Below are 18,087 nucleotides of genomic sequence, written 5' to 3'. Positions count from 1 at the left end.
GCCCGAGCGGCCTCCCCGGGCACGGGCAGCCCTGCCGCCGCCGCGGTGCCTGCAGCCTGCGCCCCCCCCCGCCGGGGCCCCCGCGAGCCCCCGCGGCCCGGCGTCTGCTGCCCCGCTTTGCCCGCGAAGCCCGAGGGCTGCTTTTCCCGAAGGCTCCCGTCCTCTCTCCTCTTCCTCTTCCTCCTCCGCAGGGCGACCGACCGACCATGGCTGAGTTCGGGCACAAGCGGGGCAAGCGGCAGGACGACAGCGGGCTGGGCAGCGTCGTGGACTTTCTGCTGGCCAACGCCAGGCTGGTGCTGGGCGTGGGCGGCGCGGCCGTGCTCGCCATCGCCACGCTGGCCGTCAAGCGGGTAAGGCCGGCTTGCGGGAAGCCGCTGTTGCCAGACACGTGCGCACATGCCGGGCTGGGGTCCGGAGCAGCCGGCTTTACCTGGATAGGAGCCGTTTTGCTCCCCGACGGCAGCAGGTTAAGAGGTGCCCCCGGCCTTGCTGGCTCTTTCCGAGCTGTGGATCTGGTCCCTCGAGTCTAGCAAAGACGCTGCCAGTCCCCACTGCTGCACTGTGGGCTTGGGGCTGCCTGCTTCCACCCTGCAGGGGTATATGAATCCCTGCAGCACTTCTGGCCTGAAGAACCGCTTGTTTGGTGGGTCAGGGATACTGTCTGCTCCAGAAAGGCACCTCAGGCCTGATTCCCATATAGACAGCTGGGTTTTTTCCTATCTAAAACATGCAGGAAGGTAACACGCATCTTTGTGGCTCTCTAACCCTCTCTCTTTAGGCTAGTAGGAGCCCTGCACGTGGTGGTGTTTTCCCACACACGTATCGGAGGGGTTGCTGCCCCCTTGGTTTGGAGTGTGACTGCAGGGAAGTGCTACTAAGAGAATAACTTGTCTGCACTGATTTTCCTTGTTGTGGATCCTGGATCGTCGCTTTTCCCTGGCAATAGGGGCAATCTTCTGCTAAGGGGGGCTGGTGCCTGGGATTTTCCCTTCCAGGTCTGGGGAAGCTCCTTGTATTTGCACGAAGAGCCGTGGTTTGTAAGGATGCCACGGCTAGAACAACTTGGCCTTTGAACCTGACCGTTTGGCACTGCAGATTCTGCGCTTGCAAGCAGGAACGCCCTGCAGGAGCGATCCGTCGCAGGGCCTCCCTGTCTGGGTTTGTGCGCCAGCCCCAGAGCTGGATGCAGTCAGGGAATTACAGCTGCTAAGAGCAGCGATGCATTCGTGCATCCCTTCCTTCGGTCTCTCCCCACAGCTGATAGACCGAGCCACCAGCCCTCGCGATGAAGGCGATCCTAAAGCGGAACAGAAGACCCTGGAGGAGAGCTGGCAGGACTTGGCCTTGATCAAAGCAACGCAAAACCCCCCCAAGAAACAGAGAAGGGAGGACCTCAGCGAGCCTCTGCTCTTGCCCGCTCGGCCGCCGGTGCCAGGTGAGGCTCGCGGTGGCACGTGTGGCCCCATCTGTGCCCAGGACGGTGCTGTGCCCTGTGTGCGCAGGGCTGCTGAAGATCACCTTGATGTGACAGGGCTGACTGTGCTTTGCTCCTGCCTGTCTGGGAGCCCTGGGTTATTTTTAGCTCGGTAACCGGAAAGCTGACCTGATTATGACTTTCCTCACGAGAGGCTCCCAAGCTGCGGCCCCTTTTTAGGCAATGCCTGCAGTAATAACACCTCCGATAATGCCCCGAGCGTCTCGGCAAACGCGTCATGGTAGAAGGCTGCCTGGGCTTTGTTTCTGTTTGAGCAGTATCTGCTGTGCTCTTTTCTGGGTCAGCTCTCTATCTAGAGAGGAAGGTGTGCTCATGAATCGCCTTAGAAAAACGCTGGCTTAGCCAGCTGGGTACAAAGACGGCATTTTTATTAGCAGGAAACCTGCCCAGCTTGGTGCAGGGCTGATCCTGAGATACCAGACTCACAGGAGCTCTCTGGCCCCGAGCAGGATTGTTCATTTATCCATCTCTAGCCAGGAGGTCACGCTGGGTGCTGTATGGTTTTAAGGTTAGTTCGAGCTCTGCCTTGGCTGAAAGGGACTGTTAATATCAAAATACTTAGTGATGCCCCTCATGGTAACATCGGCCTTGTGTCCAAGGGCAGATGGGCTGAGACTTGAGCTTTCGGCTTGGGCCTTCCCCTTGGATGCGGCAGGAGAAGCTGCTGCTGTGTGTTGTAGGTGATCCACTTACAGCTGTTCGCCCTTGCTGACTTCTTCCTTCCCCTTGCCCCATCCCCTCTTTGCAGAGCCCAGGGACTGTTCTGCCCCTCTGGAGACTCTTCAGGTTGAATCCGGCCCTCAGCGCTGCCTCACGCTGCAGGAGAAACTCCTCTTGCACTACAGCAGCCACCTCGCCATCCCCGAGGAGCAAGTGGCCCTTGTGCAGCAGCTGGCCAGAGGCATCTGCACAGAACTGCAGAACTTCCTGCAGAGCAAGTGCTCGGAGCTGCCCTTCGGCAGCCTCTTCCTCAGTGGTCCCCTGCTCGATGGCCTCGGGGCTCTCACTGCCGACTGTGTTGACTTCATGCTCCCGGTGGTCCTTGACCCTGGGCTCTGGAGCCTCATCCCAGGAGAGGAGACTGTTGTGAGAAACCCCCAGTACTGGATGATCAAGAGGACTGATCTGGAGTACTTCCCTCGTGGGCGCAGCCCCTGGGACAGGTTCATTGTGGGCAGGTACCTCTCCTCCAACGCGCTCAATGAGATGCTCCACAAGATGCTGATGGCCTCCATCAACTGGCCTGCCATAGGCAGCTTGCTGGGGAGCGTCATCCGACCAGTTGTAGCCTCCGAAGAACTGAAGCTGGAAGTTAAACACGATCAGGTTGAGCTGAGTGTGACCCTCTTCCCAGTGGTAGAAATGGAGAACAAGGTTCTTCTGGCTGCTCCTCCTGAAGGACTGGTGGAAAACCTCTGGCTTGAGAGCTTTTACAAGGCAGAGGTCTCAAAGGTGAAAGAGCTGGATGCTGGTGACTGTGGGGCTAGGCAGTACTGCCTCCGTATCCTGAATGGTGTCTGCAAAAGCCATCCCTCGCTGCGCAAACTGAGTGGTGGCCCCTTGATGCATGTTGTCCTCCACCTCAGTGCTACCAGTTCAGACTGGGCAGAGGGAAGCCTTGCTGCCAGGTTCCAGCAGGTCCTTGAAGAGCTGGTAGGCTATTTGGAGAAAGGGGTCCTTCCTTCCTATTTCAACCACAAAATCAACCTCTTCTGCGAGCTGTTGGAAGAGGAAATCGATGAGATGGGCTTCATGCTCTACAGGGCTGTATCTGAGCCAGAACTCCTGCTGAAGGAGAAATGACTGGTACATTGAGAGCTCCTGAACGTAGGCTGCCACTCATCTGTCTGCTGCTCCCTGCTGTGAGGGTTGCAATGTTTCTAGTTGACTAGTCAGAGGCAAAATTCTTGCACTTTATGAGCAAAAGTATTCCCTATCTGAATAAAATGTGCCTGAAAAGAGATGGGTGATGGCATAAGAAGACTTTCACTGTGAGGTTCTGCCTTACTTGGGTCAAGTACAGCCCATGCCTCTAGTACCTAAAGGTGAGTCCCATCTGCTGGGTGCTGGGAGCCAATGTGAAGCAAATTTGGTCTCTGTCCAGTTCCTGGTGAACTACTGTCTGCACCAGACTGCCGTTGTGGCTGTAAGGCTTCCCTAGCACGCTGAAACCAAGGCCTGAGTGGGCTTCAGGGCTGAAGTTCTCCTGGTTCCTGGGGCAGGTGGTCCAGATCCCGGTGCCTGATGGTGAGCTGGAAGGGAACAATCCCTTGCTGCTGCTGTGTCCTGCAGACCTCTCGGCTTGCTGGATTTCAGTGTCCTGGGTGCTGAGCGAGTCCTTTCACCAGCACTGAATTTAGCTGTACTGTGCCATGCTCTCAGCTTGCCTTTGGGGGAAGGGTGGGAGCCCTATCTCCAGACCTGCAGGCCAGGATGCTGCCAATCCGAAGGTATAGCAAATTGGACTGTGGGTTTTATTCTTTGGAAACCCTTCCAGCTGCCAGAAGGGGCGAGCTCACCCCTAGCTGTTTGTCCTGCCAATATCAGCTCTGTCCAAACGCAGAGGCTCTTTCTTTGACTGTAGTGCCATGGCTTCAAGTCCCTTTTCCAAAAATACTGTTTTGCTGCAAGCACCACAACGTGGTGGGGGAGGTACAGGAGGGCGGCAGGAAAAGAGCTGCTGGCTGCCAGGAGACTCCATATCAGTCCCTTGATGGAGGCTGCAGCATGGCTGTGTGCCACCTCCTGGGCAGATGGGTCAGTGCTGTCATTGCCAGGGTCTCTGTGCAGATCCTCGCTGCTCTACAACAAACACCCCTTCCAGTTCTTCAGGTGACCTTTCTTATGCATGTATTGCTGCTGTCTAGAGCTCCTGGTCCCCTGAAGCCTCCTACTATGGGGCAGGAGGCTAGGATACGAATGATTCTCTGAGCAGAAGGCTTGCAAGAACTGAATTGGTTTATGCTTCTTTATATAAAGAAGGTATGTTTTCTTTGGGTTGGGTGGTTTTGGTTTTTTTTTGAGTGGCTGCTAATGGACTTTGGTTCTGGCTCTAATCTGAGTGCTAAGGAGTATATTCTTATGTTTAATGGAAGAGCTATGCTGGTTTTGCACTCTGGTAGAGATGGAGAAATCCCGTGGACTTCAATGTGAGCACCTACTGTGGTTTAGTTTTCTTTATAGCTATCTTGTTTGTAGGAGGAAAAAAAAACTGTACTTTTCCTTCAGTCTGAAGAATTACTTAGTTTTGTTCCTCCAAATCAGTTCCCAAGTGTTAGTGATGAGAATAAACCTTCACTGCGTATAATGGTTCTCTTGTGTCAAATCTCGGTTTTTGTCTCCGTTCTCGTGATAAGGGCTGAAGCGAGCCGCCTGTTGCGGTGGCATGCCCGAGACCAGCGCAGCGCTGGCCCAGGCGGCCCTCCCCCTATGCAGAGAGCTTGGCAGTGTTCAGACCCTGTTGTGCAAGGCCCTCTTCCTCCTGTTACAAACTAACTATTGCATAAAGGGCCTAGCACTGCAGCGGACCTGCCTGCTTGCAGACTGTGGTACGTGATCTGTCTGAATGCTGAGCTCGTGCCATTTACCTAACGGCTTGAACTGCTCAGCTAGCTGAACGCTAACCAAGTTTAAACCAGTAAATCTAGTAAGAGCTAATGCTATCGGCAACACTTAACCTGCTGCTGTACGCTATGCAAATGCTTGCTTTCTACTGCTATTGCCATTAGGAGACTGCTGCCCAGGCTTCTGCCATGCTTTGGTCAGCTCTATATTGCATTACAAAGCCTCTTAATCCTGTTAATTTAGCCAGCACGTCTGTATTTTTAGGCTACAGCTGTTAATAGTGGGAGTGAGGGTACCATAAAATGGGTTCTCCTGACCGTACACCAGAGATTTATGCTTGATAGCAAAGAACTGCTGCAAAGTTAAAGGTGCTTTTCTCCCTCATGCAGACTTTAGAGCCCCCCTGTGCTATTGTGATCTCCCCTCCTTCAAGCTACCCTCTAGAAAGTGCTTCAGCCTCCTACCTACCCTGGCTGCTGCATGTGCCTTGCTGCACCTTATTACTGACCCATAGGAATTGCTCTGTGCTCAGGAAAGAGCAGGGTTGCTGGAGGCGTCTTTAGCAGCACCAGAAGCTCTATGGGAAAAGAGGAATGCTGAGCTCCAGCAGAGGGGAAAAAACAGAGGTTTGTGGTTCTAATTACTTTGATGTACAAAGGAAGCCCAAACAGGGAGGGAAGAGGTAGCTTGGCTCTCTGGAGGAGTTCAGTCTAAACTAATTGAAGGGGGGGGGGGAAAATCTCTCCAGGTTCAGCCAGTTGTTGGTCTTTCCCTGGACAGCAACACTACAACAGATGCAGCTAATAAACTACTTTCCTCCTCTGCCCTTCTGCAACTCACTTCTAAATAAAGCCACAGGGAGTTTCTGCCAAGAAAGCTCTTATATTATTCCGATGAGTGAGTGAATGGAAAGAGCAAAATCTGGGTGGATGCTTTTATAGTAATAGCTCAACTATTTTAAGTATGAAGAAGTAACAAGGCAGAGCTAAGAGTGATTCACTGTAACAAAGTTAAAATAAAATCATCTTTTAATAATAACCTTATTAGTCTGACCAAAATAACTTCCATTAACTAGCAGCATCATATAGGCATGCCTCAATGCTTGAGGAAAAACTTAGTTTCAAATTCAGAAGCTGTCTAAAATGAAGGCTCTTTTCAAGCACTTCAGTTGAGCTTCCCTTTCAGGGCAAGCACCAGATCTGTCTTCTCTGCACCTGGTTCCTCTTCTCAGGCAGGGACAACCAAGGTAAGGAAGGTACTGGACTATGACAAGAAAGAAAGGGGAATGTTGCTCAGATAACCTCAGCTCAGAAACTTTCCACACTGCGGAAAGCTAGGGATTGAGAAGAGCTAAGCAGCCCTGGTGGCTGTCCCAGTGGCTAAGAACTGGCTCTTGCTCATGTAGAAAGGCCGCATGAAGCAACCACCACAGTGGGAGCTGCAGGCAGATCCAGTGCTGTTTTCCCTGCAGACCCACACCGTTTCCAAACACTTCCTTGTAATGTTTAGAGTATCCTGATCGGCTCAGTGGAAGAGCAGCTGAAACCACAGGCTGACGCCAATAATGGAGCCACCTTTCAAAGCTGGTTTGACTCTTGCTGCCCAGGCTTATATTGCATGCTATCCCTTGGCAGGAGCAGACAACTACCAGCCTTTCCAGAAAGCACTCAGCACAGACCGGCTTATAGACTCCAGTTCCTTTCAGCAGTAATTGCTGCCACAGCGGCTTGCAATCCTGGACCTTTCAGATTTTCAAGAGATGTCCATCTGGGGCTCAGTGGTCTTGAGGGCAAGTTTTCCTGGTGTGGCCAGGCTGGTGGCAAATGCTACAGGTCCGTGGTTTCTTGGCAGTGGCTGCTGAGGAAAGACTGCTTGGTCTCTTAGCTTTACTTCCCAGCTCTCTTCCACTGCTCCCAAAATGGTTCAAAGAATCTCCAGAAGCTCCTAGAAAGAAACAACGTAGACATAAGTACCTTTGATAAAAGGAGTTGAGAAACAGAAGCTAGGTTCAAAATGGCAGTAAATCGAGGATTTGAATCAAATTGTTTTTGAAACTACACTAGCTTCAGATTTGTCTGAATTTAAATGCTACCCATTTGTTTTGCAATACTAACTAAACATAGGATCAGAACAGGGAAACCTCATCTTTCTGGTTGCATGCTCTGGTCTACAGCCAAAGCAGAAACAATGAAACATGCCAGAGTAAAACTTCTTTTTAAACAGTTTTGAAAACTTAATTCTACCCCTTTAGGGCCTAACGTCTAAAACGGAAGAAGCCAACATTAAAGATCTCTCAGATCACATCTCTACCTCTGTACTTTGCTTACAGCTCCTTGGTGTCAGTGCCCTTTCTTTCAGATCCTTATTTTGTGATTTAACAGCCCTTTGAGTACTTGCTTTCACCACCTTTCCCCTGCAACCACACTCGGTTTCTCAGCTGTGATCAAAGCTTCAGAAAGACTTGGCTTTTCACTGCATTCCTAAACTAGGCCAGAGGGAGCAGCATGGCTTTCCTGGCATGACAGAATGAGGTTTAAGATCTCCAAAAGTGATGTTGCTGCTTCAACCCTCTATCAAATCAAACAGCTTTCTCAAAGCTGAACACCAGAATTTGGGAGGACAATCCCCCAACGGACTGTTGGAAAATGTAGTGGGCTTTATCCACTGAGTCATGGATGCTCCAACTTACAGCATGGATCTTGGTGGATGTGTGAAACAACACTGTATTCTGCTGGCATTCAGAGGAAGGTAAGTCAGATTTGATTGTTACAAGCAACATTTCAAAAATGCTATAATGCTGCTGACCAGCTCTTTTAAAAGACAAACCTGAAGTCTGTCAAATGTAGGAGTTGCTGTAAGAGTTGTCATGCTATGATAGCCTTATACAGCACCAACTTTTTTTTTAATTGTATATGACAAGTATCTGTTCAGTTTAGCTTTAAGAACAGTCCCCAGCCCTCATTCCTCACTCCAAGCCCAGCCTTACCTGGTGCCATGTTTTCGTCTGCCCACTGGAAGAAGCCGCACTGCTGGTCTCTGGGTTTAGAGCAGGTGTGGAACCGCCGTCCTTTGTTAGGCCCGTCCTTTTGGACGGTGCGCGTGACGGCCGGCTGATCACACTTGCAAACTGTGCCGCCCCCACCTCCTGAATCGGAGCTGTTGCTTCCGAAGAGCTCTGGGCCTCTCCCTCCTCCTGGGCTCTGAAAGCCTGCTGGGCCCCTTCCCCCAAAGGGCCGGGGCAGCGCAGAGCCTGGTGGAGCCGCGTTGCCTCTGTCCTCTGACTGCTGATCAGCCCAGAGGAAAAAGTTGCAGGTACTGGCACCGCATTTGTAAAACTGCCTGCCTTGATTGGGCCCTTCTTTGCGCACAGTTAGCAGCGCTGCTTCGTTCCCACAGTTGCACATCACTGCATCGTTCCCATCCTCTGGAGCTGCAGAAGGAGCAGGCCTGGGTGCCCTTGTTGAACTCAAGGATAGTAGGTGCCCTGAGGCCAGGTTTGTGGTCCTCCTCACGTGCCTGTTATCGCCACCAACCCCTCTGTTAAAGGAGTGGTTGGCCTGCAAGTGATTAGCTTGCTGGCTGGCTGAGCACACGGGTTGGGATGACCTGTGCAAGTATTTCAGGTCCAAGAGCTCTCTTAGCATCTCATCACAGCCTCCAATACAGCCGACAAACTCCAGGGGCATCATGGGTGGGACACTGCCTCTCTTGAACTTAAATTTCAGTCTAAAAGAAAAGGAAGAATAAAAGTCTCCCTGTTCACATAACTCCTCATCAATCAAGCTTGATTTGGACTTGATTAGTATTAAGTTTTTTTTTCTTTTTCTTTTCTTTTTCTCTCCTGCTGTACTTACACTGGTTTCTTCTTACCATCCCCTAGCCATGAGAGTGCTGCTCTGGCTTTCCAAAACTGGAACAGAAGAGTTGCCCAGCCTGGTCTGTGGAAGTCTCTGGCCCTGACAGCTAACAGGTAATGTCTGAGGGGTTGTATTTGCCTAATGAGTAATTAGTGCAACTCACCTGTGAACCGGATGGGGTTTGCACACAGCGCAGACACTCTCATCCTTAGCTACATCCAGCACAAAGTCAGGAAACCAGACTGCAGTTTTACAAGCTGGATAGCCCGTGCAGCTGAGATAGAACCTGCCATGGGATAAAGGGACTGAATGAGGAAGAGGTAAAGTCAAGACAGTCAGTGACTCTTTCTCCCTCTTCTCCTCAGCTATCGCTTGCTACAGAAACTGTCAAAACAATTTTTAAGAGCAAATATGTACTGGAGAGAGAGGTTCAGCTGAGTCCGTTAAGTTTGTGTAGCTGGTGGAGTTTGCTAGCTGCAGCCCAGGCTGTTATATGCACTGCACAGAGGAGAGGTAAATGAACAATGCCCAGCAGCACACAAACCAATGCAGAAGGTTACTTTCGGCAGCAGGGAAGACTACCAACCCGCCATTCTTCTTGGTCTTCAGGACCATATCATTGTCGCACTGTGGACACTTTCGAATGGAAACCGGCATTGCTGGGTAGACTTCCTCTTGCTCTGCAATTTCTGTGGCTTGTCCAAAATACTGAGCCAGGGCTTGATCCAATCTAAAAAACAAACAAGCACAACATCCTGTGTGTCTCCTCTGCAAAGAGTAACCAGGCAGTGGATTGGTGTCCTTCAACCTCAGCACAGCCCCTTTGAGATCCAGCCATCTGCGCAAGTACATCAGTTCAGCATGACGACTGCTATAGGCTGGCCACGAGCGCAACATGAAAGAGGTCAGTGCACGTTGCCTTTCCTTTGACCAGCTCTGAATTTAATTCAATGAGTTTAAACACAGATGGGCAGTTAGCTGGCACCAGCTCATGACAGCATGCCATACTGCAAGTCCTCCCTTCTCTTGCAAACGCCTGCACGTGCTGGATAGAGCTCCAGGGAAACAGTGTTATGGGAACCCTCTCCACTCCGGACCCAGCCCCAGAAGCTTACACCTCCCAGAACAGCAAAGCAAACTGAGGAGGGCAAAGACAGGACTCACTTGTTGGCTCTAGCCACAGCCTCGATGAAGACTTCCTTATACTTCTGGACCTGCTGCTGCAACACTACAAGTTTGTCTTTCTTCCCCTCACAGATCAGCTTCAGGTCAGCCTCCAGCTCAGCTCGAAGGTCAGGCTTGGACATCTCATAGCCCATGGAATCATAACCTGAGGAACATACGGCATGGTGAATGAAATGAAGGAGTAAGGAATCTGTTCTCTACCTAAAAAGCACTGCCCTTACCTTCAACCAGCCCCATGCCCAGGTGGCCTGGAAGGAACCTCTGATCCGCAGTAAGGCCCACATACATCCGCAGCTTAATGGTCTCAATGTGCTCAGCGTGAGTGGCATCAGTCCCTGAAAGCAACCAGGCTGTTAGTTGAATGAGATGCCAAGAAGTGATTTTTCCCTGTGTCTACTGCAGAGTGCAAGGTGCTAAATGGGCAAAAAGAAGGAAAGAACTTATGGCCAGGAGCAGCACCATCCTCAACTCCTGCTGACACCAAGGCCGACAAGTTGCTGGCAGGCACAGCCGAGACCCTAAACTGCATGTCCCGCAAGGTATCTAATTGGGGCTGCTCTGCAGACTCCTTAGGATCTCTGGGCTTTGCCCACAGGTTTCTACTATCCCTTTGCTCCGAATATTTAAGTGATATCTTATCTGAAGTGGCATTTAGAAAATTCCCTAGTCTGAAGACAGGACAGAACTGGTATTGGACAAGTTGAGAAGGAGAAGCATATGAACAAAGCTCTCAGGAGAGCCTAAGATCACACTGCCAATACTGACCAATGCCGTGTTTCTCCATGAGCGCAATGAGATCTGCTTCGGTGAGGAGCGATGGAGGGCTGGTTTCCCCATCCACCATCTCCACTGTGGTGGGCTGAAAACGAGACCCTTTCTGATATACTGGGATAACCTGAAGAAAGGAGAATCTCTGTGAAACTACCTTCTGCACCATTCACTGAAGGCAAAATACTAACATTAACAGCACTATACAAACTATAGTATGGCTTAACAGCACTAACTATATAATACTAACACTAACAGCAAGCTGCAGCAGTAATACAGCAGCACCCTGTTCTGCAGGAAATTCAGCCCTCAGGGTCCTGAGGCAATAAGGCTTTCACATTGGTACAACCAAGTACAAATTTAAACTCCAAGTACTTTAACCTCTCCCATCGATGATATCCAAGGGTATTACCTTATCGCTCCACTTCTCATAAGGATAGACTTCCAGATAGTTTCGGGCCAAGATCATTAGTCCTTGAGCGACGAATCGCTCTTTAGCGATGTCAATCTCCACAGTTGTTTCCTGTCCCTTGGCATCTTGAGAGCAGCAAGCCAAAAAATGGCGCACAATGAATTCATATAGTCTCTGCTCATTCCCCTAATATTAAACAGCAGAAGAATGTCAGTCTCCTCCAGTGTTAGTGAGATGTCAAGAGATAATAGCGAGATGTCAGGTCCAGGATACTATATTAATGACCATATTTATAACACTCCTAGCTTTATATATCAAGCAATGCAAACTATCAAGTTATCTCTGCCTTTATTAAACTCACCTGCAGGTTAGCAGTGTATTTTGTGGGATGAATGGGAGGGTGAGCCTGATCTGATTTGGTTCCATTCCGAGGGGTTGGCCCACCCTCATCCAAAATCCTCTGCGCAAACGCTCCCCAGCTTTGGTCCTGCGTCTGCTGTTGTACCAAGGCAGAGAGGTTCAGCTCCTTGGGGAAAATGTTGGTCTCAGTTCGGGGATAGCTTATAAACCTTAAGAAGAAAGGTGAAGGAGGACTTTAGGAAGAGCTCTGAGGCACTTCCCATTTTGGATTAAAGGCCATTTATTTTTTTAAAGAATTGAGTTCATCAAGCCAGCACACCCAAATCTATCTTTCTTACCCTTGAGTGTAGAGTTTTTCTGCTATTCTCATGGTTTCTTTTGCATTTATTTTCAGTTTACGGGAAGCCAACTTCTCAAGTTCCTGTGTTGAGAAGAGCCAGAAAAAATGCATTTGTGGCATAATTCTGAGGTGAGTAAAATATACGTTAAAAGCTCCTTTCAGATAAGTCTTTTTAGCTTTGTTGTATCAAACATACCACAGTGTCCAGGGGCAGAGGTCTCCATTTGCTCTTTGGCTTGCTTGCAACCTCAACGACAGTTGCTACAGGATCCTAAACACAGAGTAGGCAAAATGCAAAATTTCCTTGAAGAGTTTAAAAGGACTGTTCTTCAAATAACTTGAGCAAGAAAGATGCTGGAAATGTTTGGTTGATACTGGATTATACTATTTACAAACTTTCCTACCTCCATACACATGTGGTAAAGGACCAGGCATGCTGTGTGATTAAATAGTCGATTCCTCTTCCAGTTGAAGACCACAGTGCTGTCCTCATGTTCATGTGTCACTGAGTTGAAAACACAGAGTGATGCATACAGTAATAACATAATTCAAAGACAGCAGAGGCAATGGGGCCATACTTCTGGGGAACATTTCCAGCTCGGCCGAATGATCATGGCAAAGGAAGAGGAAATCACCTCTGCCACAGTGTTTGTTCATTGCCCTGATACTTTTCCTCCGATACATATTTTATACTAAATATTAGCTTTCATTTTCTTTTCAAACACACCAAACCCTGTAAGATGGAGCTGAGTGCTCGCTTCCCCCCAACATACCTTTGATTTTATAGAAAGCTTCAGGAACAAAGGCCTGGATGGCTTTAAAGCGTTCAACTACAAACCCCAGTGTTGGGAACTGGCAGCTACCATAGCTGATCAGTTGATCTGCTAGAACATCAGGGAAAATCTTCTGGAGCCTCAGTGTCTGGAATCTGGTGAAGGCAGCACCTGAGAAATAAAATGGATGCTAGAATTGAATAATAAAACATCAGAACATAATCACACACCATTTCAGAGCCTTTTATTTTTTTATAGTAGTCTGAAATCAAAATTGCAGAAGCCTATCAGCTATACACAAACTATAAATTTAACATTTGCTTCAAAGAGTGTGTTGTTTCCAGTAAAATAGGAGATGTGACTTAGATCAGAAACAACTAAGAAAAAAAAAATCAGATTTACAACACTGGAGTTTAGGCATTTCTGTCTTGCATGGGGGATACAGTCGCAGATGATTTTGAAACATCCATTGCTGGGCTTTAACAATGTGAATTCAGTGAAGTTGAATGAGAAGCCAGGAAGACCATAATGACCAGCTATCTAGTTTACACAGTAGTCTAAGCAAGTGCAGGTATTTAAAGATAACGAACTGCACACTGGTAAAGCTGGCACAGACTATCCCCTGCCCACCTACCCCACTTTTGCTCACTTCTCTTTGGAAGAGATGTATGCAGCAGCTCAGGCCTAGCAGCCTCTTTTCATCTCCAAGATGTGTTTACGTACCTATCCTGAGGTCCAGCTCCTGCCTGACATCAACAGCATCACTAGTTTTTTGATCTGGCTGGGTGAGATTCTCACAGGCTGATCTGACAGCATGAAGTGTAATCTCTGAAAAACGAGCTCGGAAAACCCGAAGGTTTGGTTTTACTGTCAGACAAAAAGAGAAATCAAAAAGTGACTCAAATGACAATGGAAAAGAGTGATTAATAAGCAGCTGTCTTAAAAAGAGTATGTTGTCAACCTATTCTACAGCCTTCTAATACATGAACGCATTTCTGGTGTACCCCACTCTACAATCAACATATTTAACCTGGACATGGAGAAGTTGTCTCTGTTAGATCTCTGAGCAGCGATACCTGTTAAATCAGCATTTTAATGGAACTCAGATTGATAGAGAAGACGTTCTACACACCAGCTTTGCAAACGTGAATAATTTCAAAACCAATGTTCTCTCCTTCTCGATCGCAATCAGTCCAGATCACCAGAGCTTGGCATTGCTGGACTTCTCGTTCCAGGGTTCTCTGAGAGGAGAAAACAGTACAGAATGAGACATGCCAGACCACTTGCTTTGTCATTTAACTTTAAAATGACTCACTAACTGAACATAAAATACAACATGTATCCGTAGAATAGATTGTTGCAATAACATTTTGTAATCATGTGTCTCATGAGACTAGGCAGCTTTCAAAAGGACTGAGTCATTTATTTACATGTACTTCTTTGTTAAAATACATGACTTGATCAGATTGTACCACACAAATTGTTTTCTGGAAATGTCCTTTTTTTGTAAAAGTCAAGACACAAATACCAATTAGAAAAAAAAATTTACTGTTAACAAAGTAATTGTCCCTTTACTGCACTAATTGTGCAGGAGACTTTCAATGTCAGAGATGACCAGCATATATAGTCCTACAAAACACAGGAAGAATTTTCTAAATCCTAGAGGCTTAGAAGATAAGGACAAAGGTATGATCCTCCCTCTGTCTGAGACAATATTTGTAGAACCATCTCTGAACTCAGAGTTTCAGGGAAACTCTTACAAGTACATACCTTAATATCCACATAATTTTCAGGGCAATACTTCTCGGTTTCAGCATCAAAAAGTGCTAGGGGGTTGCAGCTATGCCTGGTAAACAGAAGATACGCAGTGTGCATAACAAACAAAAACTAAAATATATGTTGCAAGAGACTAACTGGTGCTCTCTTATAAGGAAGTGCCGCTCAGGTATTAGAAGGGTGAACACATCTAGTATTATGGACCTTGTCTTAGACAACTTTTGAGCTTGTGTGAAATACTGAGTTACATTTACTCAAAAGCAATAGACACAAAATGCTACCACAGAGAAAAACAAATTCAGAAGGCAGCCCTAAACAAGCAACTTCTCTCATTTCAAGTCCAGAGAACAAAACTGAGGCAAGTCAGACAAAAACTCCTGCTTCCCAGGACAACTGTCAGTTGAACAAAGAACACAGAAATGTCAATCAACTGTTGGAAATGGCTTATTTCCTTGGGGCTGCCTAAGTGTATTTTAATCACTGTTTTAACTTGGGTTTTGTTTTGTTTTTATTAAACACTCTGAAAATAGTCATTTGGTAAAATATTTTAATTATCCTATATAGAATTTAGTAGTTATGCTGGTCGACACGGCTACTTGAAGCGCACAGTGTCAGAGCTCCTTTCTGCTCCAGGAGTGTGGATTTCTACTGTTGAACCTGAAGTACGGTCTCTTTTAGTTGACAAAAATGTGTCGCCTCAGGGGAAACATTCACACTAACTAGTGTGCTCCATGTTGACTACATCAGTCCTGTTCTACAGGCTGGCCTTGGGACTTGCACCGCGCTGCTCAGCTCAGCTCAGGATTAAAGGCAGAGAATGGCAACCCCTTCTCCTGTGGGGGGGTACTGAGTACTAACCATTTGCGAAAAGGCAACTTAAAATCATGAGCCAGTAAATGTCCTGACACGGACGTCATCACCATAGTAACATTCTGCAAAAGACAGAGCAAGGTAATTAGTGTCTATCTTTTGCTAAAAACTGCCCAGAGCCCACAGTCTTGATGCAATTCTCAGTTCACACAAAATCAGTGATATCTCCCTCCTGCTATTGTCATTTTCTCTCCACAAGAAGCTAAACCCATATCCTTATCCTGAATTTGTGTAGGATGCTCCCAATTCTAAATAACAAAATGTCTTTTGACAGATGGAAAATAGAAGAACAGAAGGTTGAAAGACATAAGGCAATACAACAGGTCAGTGGTTGAGCTAAAAGAACGTCCGACTCCTTTGTATGTCGTCGTTGGACAAATGTCCCCATCCCTGGATATGCATTTCATAAATGCTGACAAATGGCTTTTGATAATTAGTATTTTGCACTTCTCTAAACCAGAAGGGGTAAGAAAGAAACTTCTACCTGGCCAAACATCTGGTAGTCATACTCGTAGATCTTGTTGAACTTGGAAAACCCTTCTCTCTAGAAGAAAAAGGAAAGTTGTCGTTTCAGGCTTTCAGCAGAAATCAAACACATCTCATCTCAGTTCATACTTACTGTTATGACAGAACAAACAGAAGTACAGGGCAAGAGAAAATCGGATGTTGTAGCTAATATGCAAAGGCAAGATAGGGTGAAAGGAAGTTGCCCATATCATTTGCAGAGTCAGGGAAATGGTGCTTTCCATTGTAAGAGTATTTCAAAACATGCCTGAAGGGGAAGCCAGGCTTATCGCTCCACAGATGATGAAGACAGACAGTAGGAAACGGAGTGATTTGTTTTAATGGGGTTTGCCAGTAGCAAAGACAAATATTCCCCGTTCCCGACAACTAACTGTCCTGCTCCAAACCACAACTAGGGTGTCAGCCCAGGATCCCCTTGACTACCTTTCACCTGACCGAGATTTGTGGAAGTTTCTAGACTGGATACAAACATTTGTATTTTCTTCTATAGAAGTATGTCAATACCTTCATTGACTGGGCTATCAGCGCTCAGATTCTCAATAACATCTTGCATTTCTATCACGGTTCTGACCTAGAAACACCTCACAAACATTAGCTCTTCTAAGCACTCTATCAAAGGTATTAGGTATAAGGTAAACTGAAATACCAAGTAATTATGCAAACTGTCAATGGTCACAAAACAAAGCAGCAGCAGAGAGACGAGATCTTTGAACTCCTCTTCTCCTAACCACAAACCATCTTTGCTTTATTATGTGAACTTTCATAAACTCTGATACTTGCTGATGCTGCAGAAGCAGCATTTTTTAACTAGGAAATGCATGCCAGCAGATGGTTTCAGTTCCTAATGTCTTTTACATACACTGCAAAGCTAGGAAAAACACAGGGAACCCTCACAGATGAGCTCAATGCCTAGAAAAGGCAGAGAGACAGCACACAACTGGAGAGCTAAATTCCAACAGGAGTTAAGTGACAAAAAAAAAGGAGTCCAAGACTTCCAAAATACACCTGGGCAAGTGGTGTTTGTCCACTTCACAAATTAAAATGGTTAGCATGCCCTGGCATGGTCAGCAAAGGCCGGAGACAAAAACAGTGCAAGACGCTGAATGTGCTGATTTGAAACGCTCACGTCAAGTCCTGCAGAGCAGGCCAGGGCTGCACACAAGGTACGGATGTACCTGAGAGCAGGACGGAGCTGCATCGCAGCTGAACCCACGCTCCGATGAGCTGACCGTCTCCAGACAGTTAAGCTGGATCTGTAGGACTATTAGCAAGCAATAAGGAGGTGTGAGAATTGATATATTCCTACCCGTCGCATTCTGCTGTTGGAGAGAAGATCTGCAATTCCTTTGGCAGCATCATTCTTCTCAGCCACGCACAGGACCTTCCGGATCCTTTGCAATGTCATATCCTCTGCAGCCCGAGAGAAGAGACGCCAGGGCTGAGGCAGCATCCTGACTCCACAGCTAGCAAAGAGCCTCACTTGAACGTTCATTACAGTCGATGGTGACAGCTCCCACGGTGCCAAAACATGTTATTGTATCTTCGTGCTGGGACCAGTTCCCCCCCAGGGAGTTGATCCCCTTTAGCACGCAGAGCAGTCCCTAAAAGTCCCCTCGATGGATCTTTAACCAGTGATCTAGGGGGGGCCCATGGCATCCTGCGAGCAGACACCTCTGTCAGATCACCCTCGTGCGAGTCACGGCGCAGCCCCCTCCGCATGCGGCAGATCTGCAAGGAGCAGCTGAGCTGGACAAGGCATCTCTGCTCCCCCCACAAAAACAGCTCACCCGTGGCTCCCGCCCTCCTTTCGGCACCCCACAGCCTGGGAAAGGGTCCCCCCTCAACACCCTCCCACCCTGACAGGGCCTTTCCTCATCCTAGGGCAGGTCCCCCGGCACCCCACTCGGGACAAGCTCTCTTCTCACCCTGGGATGGGCCCCTCACCCCGGAAGAGGCCCCCTTGCCACCCCCCAGACTCTCTCCTCACCCCTGACAGCCCCCGCTGCCCCTCTAGGCTCTCTCCTCACCCTCCACAGACTCTGTCACACCCTCTCCCCCAAGCCTCTCCTCACCCCGGGACAGGGCCCCCTGCCACCCCCCCAGACCCTCTCCTCACCCCGGGACAGGGCCCCCTGTCCCCCCCCCAGATCCTCTCCTCA

The 18,087-nt window shown here is 48.2% G+C and overlaps 2 protein-coding genes across 2 annotated transcripts; one reads left to right on the top strand and one right to left on the bottom strand.

The window, feature by feature from the left end:
• Window positions 1-72: 72 nt before the first annotated feature.
• Window positions 73-5,793, top strand: MIEF2 (mitochondrial elongation factor 2). Its single transcript, XM_026083122.1, has 3 exons — window positions 73-353; window positions 1,261-1,438; window positions 2,247-5,793. The coding sequence occupies exons 1-3, from the start codon at window positions 207-209 to the stop codon at window positions 3,299-3,301; spliced, it is 1,380 nt and encodes a 459-aa protein (XP_025938907.1). The 5' UTR covers window positions 73-206; the 3' UTR covers window positions 3,302-5,793.
• Window positions 5,794-5,982: 189 nt separating this feature from the next.
• TOP3A (DNA topoisomerase III alpha) lies at window positions 5,983-17,743 on the bottom strand. The gene is made up of 19 exons (XM_026083108.1): window positions 17,235-17,743; window positions 15,888-15,947; window positions 15,392-15,465; window positions 14,528-14,603; window positions 13,890-13,998; window positions 13,481-13,624; window positions 12,758-12,928; window positions 12,389-12,489; window positions 12,181-12,255; window positions 11,983-12,065; window positions 11,646-11,853; window positions 11,285-11,470; window positions 10,870-10,999; window positions 10,326-10,439; window positions 10,084-10,249; window positions 9,506-9,649; window positions 9,083-9,205; window positions 8,049-8,788; window positions 5,983-7,006 (listed from the first exon to the last, which is right to left on the bottom strand). Exons 1-19 carry the CDS (start codon window positions 17,418-17,420, stop codon window positions 6,837-6,839), a joined length of 3,060 nt encoding a protein of 1,019 aa, XP_025938893.1. The 5' UTR covers window positions 17,421-17,743; the 3' UTR covers window positions 5,983-6,836.
• Between the last annotated feature and the right edge of the window lie 344 nt (window positions 17,744-18,087).

The sequence above is a fragment of the Apteryx rowi genome, unplaced genomic scaffold, assembly GCF_003343035.1.
Source record: "Apteryx rowi isolate R43461 unplaced genomic scaffold, aptRow1 scaffold_6, whole genome shotgun sequence".
Taxonomy (NCBI): Eukaryota; Metazoa; Chordata; class Aves; order Apterygiformes; family Apterygidae; genus Apteryx; species Apteryx rowi.
This window is presented reverse-complemented; position numbering and strand designations above follow the sequence as displayed.

What these genes read in the sequence shown, in the direction of transcription:
- MIEF2 (XM_026083122.1), top strand. Translation starts at nt 207, where the DNA reads ATGGCTGAGTTCGGGCACAAGCGGGGCAAGCGGCAGGACGACAGCGGG. An exon ending in CCACGCTGGCCGTCAAGCGG is followed by an intron (nt 354 to 1,260) that starts GTAAGGCCGGCT and finishes CTCTCCCCACAG; the next exon opens with CTGATAGACCGAGCCACCAG. An exon ending in CGCTCGGCCGCCGGTGCCAG is followed by an intron (nt 1,439 to 2,246) that starts GTGAGGCTCGCG and finishes CCCTCTTTGCAG; the next exon opens with AGCCCAGGGACTGTTCTGCC.
- TOP3A (XM_026083108.1), bottom strand. Translation starts at nt 17,420, where the DNA reads ATGAACGTTCAAGTGAGGCTCTTTGCTAGCTGTGGAGTCAGGATGCTG. An exon ending in GGAGCTGGACCTCAGGATAG is followed by an intron (nt 12,929 to 13,480) that starts GTACGTAAACAC and finishes TTTATTTCTCAG; the next exon opens with GTGCTGCCTTCACCAGATTC. An exon ending in ATGAGAAGTGGAGCGATAAG is followed by an intron (nt 11,000 to 11,284) that starts GTAATACCCTTG and finishes TCCTTTCTTCAG; the next exon opens with GTTATCCCAGTATATCAGAA.